Here is a 7,921-nt window from a genome sequence, read left to right as displayed (position 1 = left end):
GTGAGCTGCCACCCATTGGGATGTGTGAGATTCACTCTCTGCCTTGTGGCTTAGCGAGAGCTTTAAAATTATTGAGATTTTCGTGTGAAATAAGCTTTCTTTTGGTGACCTATTATTGGGTCATGATAATGTAAGCAGGACTCTTTTTATTGAAAATATTCTTGGGTATCCCCTAAGATGTAATTAACTAAAGTGATACATTCCATTAGATGTGCTCTTGACCCTAGAACAATTTTTTTTATTGTTATCTGGTTATGGGTGGCTTATGTAAGGATTTTCTTTGTGGATACTGTTTTAAGGTTTTTTGATCTGATCTTGTTCAGATGTATATTCTTGACCTATCACACGAGGATTACTGTACATAAGCTCCATGTTTTTTTTTTTTAAATTTTTCATTATATATCTCGTCTATTTCAATTTATTTCATCTTTAATTTATTCTATATAATCCAAGAGGGAGACTTATTTGGAAAGGGGTATCATACGACGAAGACATATATATAGACAAGCTTGTGACTCCAAGTTTTTCAAAAAAACCAAAAACAGTGGACAAGGGCATTCTTATTAATCATTCTCTTAGCTTTCAAGACATTTCCCTCCGTGTGGATTATGTTTTTTGTCCAACCCTTTAGGACTCTTCTATGATAATTTCTTTTTGCATATATATATATATATATATATATATATCTTGTTCAACCATCACGAGTATCTTAGCAAATACATCACTATTCCTATCATGATTAAGGAATGTTCCATTAATAATAAATCATAAATCTGTCTTTCAATCATTTACTCTAATTATGCACTCCATTAAGTCCTTTTTAAGAAGAATATTCTTGAAGTTGTTGTAACCATATAAGATATTATTAATAGTTCTAGTTATTGTGGTTTTGTTAATTTTCTACTTAGAGGAAATACAAAAAACCTCAACCTAGTGATTGAAACCAATTCAAAAATTCAAAAAAAATTTGGTCTTACCTTCACTATAAGCTACAACATAGCAACACTCATCTAATTTGATTAAATAAGTTTATGGTATGAAATTAAACCTAGTTCAAATATTATTTGAAACTGTTATTTTGAAGCTAATAAATTAACATCTAATTTGAATAAATAAGTTAAAATTAATTTTGACAAAGGCTCAATGTTCAAACAAGGTTTAAACTATTTTCAAACCCAATTTGGGACCTCCATTTTAAACCAAAGATTGAACCCTAAGTTCAAATTCAAATGTTCAAACAAGGTTCAAATTTAAAAGAAAGCTAAACATGACGCAAGAATATACTATGAGGCTTAAATCATGCTCCAACTCCAGTTCGAACGTCATATTAAATTTGTAGCATTTCTTAAACTTTAATTCAAACCTCATATGATGATTTTAAGATCAGATTTAAATCAAATGTTTAGACCTAGCGTCCGTAGCTTTCATGTGTTTTTTCTTTCTCTTTTGTGTCTTAACCTAGAAGATTTTTGGCATTGAAAGTGTTCACGAATGGATTTTAATTTAAATAAAATAATTAATTTTGTAGGGTAAGAAACTTACTGAAGATTTGTTGAAAGATTTTAACAAGATTTTATCGTGGTGAGAAGTATAACACGAGTGATCAACCAAGATTTGACTGGGCAAAGAATTTAGATATGTTGTGCTCGAATATTTAGCATATTGGTTGAAAACAAAAATAATAAATCCCAAGATGATAGATTTAAATGTTCATCCTGCAAGAAAAAAAAAGAGCTATGATTTATCTGAGCAAAGATAAAGTTTATTCTTTATGCATATTACATATTAAGAAAATCTTTTTATCTAAAACCAATTTTAATTATATTTTTTAAATAAAAATATCATAAATCTATTTTTCTTTTGAAAATTTTTTAGGGCACACATAGTTTTATTGAACAGAGAACAAAAAGTAATAACAAGATAACTTAGAATACAACTCACTTAAAAATAAAATAAACAACATAAAAAAGAAAAATAACAAGTTTACGAACTCCGACAATAAACTAAAAAAATACCAGGCCAACTCTAACAGTAACTACAACATCACAGCAACCAACAACAATTGAAACTTCAACAACAACAATAACATCAACCACATCATCATATCCAAAGATATTCATTCATTTAAAAGTAAACAAGAGAAAAAGCACAAAAACTAGAGACATACACTAACAAAATCTTAGAAACCAAAAAATAAGAAGGAAGAATATAAAACAAAACCCAAAAACCAAAGAAAAAATTCAAACAACCAGGAGAAAAAGGGTCAACTAACCATAATAAATTTAATTGTTAAAATGAAATGTTTAAATAATCCAACCAAAAAGCAAAGCACACAACCGACGCTCCTTTTTGCGTCCTCGTTTCCATGTTTAATTATTATTATTATTATTTTTTTTTCGTAAAATCCTTGTAACTCCCGACCATCACTCCCGCCACAAACTCAGTAGGCTCCATCGGTATCTTTTTGTCACTGCGTTCCATTCCCTGTCACTTCTCTCCAACTCTCGAGAGAGGCAGAGAGTTGATGGAGCTGAATGCCCAAAGTTTCTCCTCCGTCACTTTCCTGAAACTCTATTCTAACCACCGGAAACTACTCAATACCCGTCTATCCCTTCTCAAACCGAAGCTCCGTTCATGTACTGTTAAGAAGTCAGAGGGGCGTAGCCATGGCGAAACCGTCCGATTGGATGTGGATGGATCCGATCGATCGCCGGAAAAATTTCTTGTGAAGAGCTTCTTGGCGGCGGCGGCGGCGGTGCTTGTCTCTACTAGTGGATGCGACGCGATGGCTTTGGCAGAATCCCTAACGGTGGCCGTCCCGGTCTCGAAAGCTCGCGAGGCGAATAAAACGAGATAAAGTCACAGTGTTTAAGAGATTTTCTTGAATGTTTTTTTTTTTTTTTTCTGCTGGTGATTCTGAGTTAGAGCTGCTCTGTTTTAGGTGAATACGGTACAGCGGACACTGATTGAGGTGTGGGGATTAGTACGGGAGACTTTCATTGATCCTACGTTTAATCATCAGGGTTCGTTTAAATATTTGCGAAATTTAGCTGAATTAGAACGATCAGGCCATGTGAAGAATAGTCTGGAAGTTCTTTTTTTTTTCAGTTATCATTTGGTTGCTTGAAGTTTAAAAAGCTTGTTTTGCATAATGATACAATTTGATTGTTCCACTTTTAAGCTTAGAAATCTTCTTAAAGTCCCCTTAAATGTAATGATTTAATTTCAGAGACAAAAATAAGTAAAAATAAAATCAGCTTTTTCAAAACATATTTCTATCTACAAAAAAACAAATTAGCCCTCACAAAATTTTTCTTGGAATTCTTCTTTAAATCCCCTTAAATGTAATGAGTTTTTTAAACACAAAAGACAACAACAACAACAGCAACAACAACAACAAGCCTTTTAAATCAGAAATTTCAGAACATGTTTTCTATATACAATCATACAAATTAGCCCTCACTAAAAAATTATTTATTAATTTTTTTGGTCGGTGCTTTTTCATTTGTTTTCAGATAATTGTTAGGTGAGGGTAGTTCATGGTTCACATTAGAGTTGGTGTTTCTTTTAGTGTTTACTATTCTGTATTCTTTTGTACATAGTGCATCACATGAAAATATAGAATATTATAGAAAAAAGTTGCCGACAATCTCACAATGAAATTGTGAACTAATTTAACCTTAAGACACTAGCAAATTAGTTATTATTTAATAGGTGATTTTGGACCTCTGGTGAATGCTACTCTGGCCGTTTAGTTTTTCTCTTGATATATTTGTTGATAAAATGCCTTGCAATCTAGATTGGGATTCAAAGCTGCAACAAACTATGGTAGAAATGTTTCCACTGAAATCAGCAGATGTGGCATATAGCAAGATCAGGGGAATGCTTTGGACACTTGGTGATCCTTTCACAAAATTAATAAGCCCAAAGGTTCAAAAATACATATGGTTGTGTTCCTTTCTTTTATCGTCCATACTATCGTTCTACAGATAATCATATAAATTTTTGTGCTTAAAGGCCTGAAGTATTTGGGCTTGGAAATCCTCTCTTTTTTATTACAGTTTTGTTGCCCGAGGAACATTCCTTTGCAAGATTTTGCTGACCAGCATTTGGATAGTTTGAATAGGCGAACAATTTTTGTTTTTGGAAGTTAGAAAAAAAATATATAAAACATTCAGCTGCAACTCTGCATTCATCTTGTCTGCATAATAGATTCTGCAGATGACCTGATTTCTATTTTTTCTTAACTATGATCTTTCATTTAAGGGAGTTGTATACATGGTGCCATAGTTGTTATAATTGATAGAACTGCTTTAATATGCAGGAATTTCAAAGCTTCAGAATTGGTAGCGATGGGAACTTGCAAGGAGTTGGCCTTTTCATAAATGTTGAGCCTCATTCTGGACACTTGGTTGGTAGCAATTAGTAATCTTCCTTTCTCTCAGTGCTGATTTTATGGTGCTTGTATTCTTAATTGATCTACCTTTGTGTGGCAAAGATATATTAATTGCAGCTATAAGTATCCACACTTCAGAAGTTTTAAGTAATACCTTTTATCCATATACGCATTATTATGCAAAGTTGTTATGGTTGTATTGGTATTAACTGCCTTAATTTAGCTTGTATCTGGGAATAAAATTACGCCTCTCCGAAGGTGTAACATTTGAAACAAAGTTTTTATTATTTTAAAGATAGAAAGCTATACAAAACATTCTATTCATGATAAGTGAGCACAATGTCAGTTACAGACCCATGAACTAGTCATAGAGATCCAAGAAACATATTGTCCTCAGATCATGCTTCTTGATATAATAAAGTTAGAACAAATTCATAAATATGAAGCTCATTGACAAAGCAGGAAGTTCGTTTTTCTAAAATGGATGAATCACTAATATTGGGCTTGTCTATGTTTGCATGTAACAATAGCTGCATGTTATCCCCACAAGGACCACTCAGTGGAGTCATTACTTAAAAGATACCTTGTTAATTTATTCCAAGCTGTTCTAATGAAAGTAGGGCTTGAGGATCTATAAAGTTCAAGTTCTCCTTGTATGCAGCCTTCATAAAACTTTTACAGCTGATTTTAATCTCCTGGAAAGTTGCCATTTATTATTTTTATGGTTAAATGTGGATGTTCAGTCATTTACAAGTTGAAGTTATTTTACAGATTGTTTTGTCTTGCATTGAGGGAAGCCCAGCAGCTAGAGCTGGTATTCATGAAGGAGATGAGTTTCTTGAAATTGATGGTTAGTTCAGCAACCTTATATTTTGTATCTAGCACTGATATTTCTGTTGAGGGAATCTGTGATGTAGTTTTCTAATATTTTATGTGTTTCTCAAATGTAAATATAAAGTCACAACTTTTCTTTCTTTTTTTCTTTTTTTTTTCTTCTGATCGTGGAGTGTATCTGAAACTTGCATTTTGCATTATAATCTCTTCCAGATTTTGCACTCTCTAATAGTTTCCATGTGAAAAACCTTAATATATCCACAACTTCTATTTCTTTATCATGTTTGCATGCTAATTGAATGTGAAGTGAACTTTATAGGGGAAAGCATTTTTAATTACACTCATCTTGCCTTTAGGAGAAAGTGTTGCTGGAATTAATAGTGAAGCCGCAGCCCAAAAACTACGAGGGCGTATTGGAACAACAGTAACAGTAAAGCTTCTCAGTGTAAATCTCAACTTCTTTCATATTTCTATTTGATTTTCTTAATTAAATTGACATTTTAGGTAAAATGTTGTGTTGACATTGTTTCTCGATATTAGACACCAATGAGTGACCACAATTTCCTTTTTCTTCGTAATCACAGTCTCAGCTATTTCGTTTCTTCTTGTCACTGGCTATTTATAAGTAACTGCACCTTAGCTTCTGTCGGCCATTTTTTTTAACTTCGTGATTTGAAAAAGTGATGATTTTGTAATTTTGAAGATAATTTAAATATGAATATAACCATTTTTTATTTTTAAAAGTAATATTTTAATTTTAAAATAGGTGAGACCAAACGGGTCTCACGTCTTAAATAGTTTAGATGATTGAATACAATACTACATGTAATACACTTATCCCGAAGAATAAAAATATCACTTGTAATAAGATATTCAATCACATAGACTAAAAAAATTGTGACATCCGTTTTAGTCTGAGAAATATTTTATAAAAAAGCCAATAAGTTCCTCTATCTAACATAAAAAATTAGATAGAGTTTATTTTATCTGGGTTCCTGGTTCCCTATAGAGGCAAACCCCTATAGTTAATTACATCTTAAATGACCGAAATCACTTAAGAAAACTCTCGATTAAGATCAGGTGATTTTGCCTTCAAGATTTCAAAATTTAGGTTTTCACGATTGGACATGGGAAAATTAAATGGGAATCACTCAAAATAGGAACAATTATTTAGAGAATCCAAAGGGAAGAAAAGTAGGGGATATCACAGATTAGGGGAAAACCCCGGTGAACTCCCAACTAGCCTATTGTTTGGCTTTATTTCTTTGAAATGATTTAATAATTTGATATTTCAATCCTGCAAATTATTTAGGATTTAGGACTTATGTTTACACAATATTGGACTGTGCAAATAGCCTAAAAAGATAGAAGGATTTACACTGTATCGCACGGTAACCTCGGAATCCTTAAATATTAGGACTTATAATTACACAATAGGGTTGTACAAAAAGCCTAAAGAGTGATCGTATGAGCTGTTATTTAAGCTAGGGGAAGTGATAGGTGATGTGAAGATGTTTTGCTGTTGCAGATTCACCTTGAAGTTGTTCCTCGCCGTGCTGCCCACGATGTTTGCTTCAAACTCCTCGTAATAGCACCTCCTGGTTTAGTTTTGGTTTTGAAAATCCACCTAACCACTAGGTTTTCCTAAACTAAGACATAGTATGTATCAAAATAACTAAACATGCAGCATAACAGAAATGAACAGTATAGTGTACAGTAGAAAGAAAAGACAGTATAGCATGCTTAGAAAATAGTATAACAGGCTATGAGAACAATATAACATGCTGGGAAAATAAAATGTTGTAATATCAATTAAACCTGTACACCTGGGAGGTTCATTGTTCCTTTAAGTTTAGCTATTATGCGCTGTGTAAAAAGGGATAGTACGACCTGAAAAAGACTTGAGAAAAACAGGTAAATCGTAGGAAAAATGACAATAAATAAAATAAAATACAATATCACATATAAAAGGCCAAGAATAGGTAATTTATATGTGATATTAGAATGTCCCAGTTGCTGGGAGGATTTGAGTGTAAGACAAACTCAAATCCCGGAGCATTGGGTTTCAGTTTTGGTGAAGTTAAGGTAAGAATTTCATTATTTGATCTAATTAAATCAGTCATGAATCACAATCTAGTGCGCCCTCGTGCCTAGTGTCCTAGTTATCTCATGAACTGGGGTCAGATGTCTGGTTTCTCAGGATCATTTGAACATTAGGATGATGAATTCTCTCTTAAGGTGTGCTCCTAAGACCTAAGAAACTTACACTTTAGTTTGGGTCTGAAGTGTTCTAAAGTATCTAATTTCAACTAAGTGCCTTTCCACTAATCCTCAAGTATTTTTTAGATCAAACTTAACTCCCTATCAGGCTCCTAAAACCGAAGGGGTGAACCTATAGTTTTGGCAAAAGGGTTGTGAAGTGTGCTTCAAACCTAATTAGAACAATTAGATTTAAGTTCATTCAAAGCTTAAGGGACCTAAGTGCAGGTCTATTAATAATTCCAATCCATGTCCTTAATTGTTATCTAAACTCTCACTTTCTTCCAACCCTCAAATATTCTTCTAATTCTTTCATATAGCTTTCATATGCAAAAAAGAACGGTAGATGGTTCGCTATTCTATCCCCATTTAGGTTTTATCACCTCAAAGATCCAAATCTTATTTTTAACTTTCTCTCCCTTTCTCTTTCCC

At 32.8% G+C, this 7,921-nt stretch overlaps 1 protein-coding gene across 4 annotated transcripts in view; it reads left to right on the top strand.

Annotated features, from left to right (window-relative positions):
* The first annotated feature begins 2,421 nt into the window (after window positions 1-2,421).
* Window positions 2,422-7,921, top strand: part of LOC110035922 (carboxyl-terminal-processing peptidase 3, chloroplastic) — a 55,914-nt gene continuing 50,414 nt past the window's right edge. For 2 of the 4 annotated variants that reach the window (XM_020740258.1, XM_020740257.1), the window contains exons 1-4: window positions 3,733-3,930; window positions 4,325-4,411; window positions 5,168-5,246; window positions 5,587-5,675. In XM_020740258.1, the coding sequence (XP_020595917.1) occupies window positions 3,736-3,930; window positions 4,325-4,411; window positions 5,168-5,246; window positions 5,587-5,675 (450 nt within the window). In that variant the 5' untranslated portion in view covers window positions 3,733-3,735. The other 2 variants (XM_020740260.1, XM_020740259.1) reach the window with 2 other exon arrangements.

The sequence above is a fragment of the Phalaenopsis equestris genome, unplaced genomic scaffold, assembly GCF_001263595.1.
Source record: "Phalaenopsis equestris unplaced genomic scaffold, ASM126359v1 Scaffold200734, whole genome shotgun sequence".
NCBI lineage: Eukaryota > Viridiplantae > Streptophyta > Magnoliopsida > Asparagales > Orchidaceae > Phalaenopsis > Phalaenopsis equestris.
This window is presented reverse-complemented; position numbering and strand designations above follow the sequence as displayed.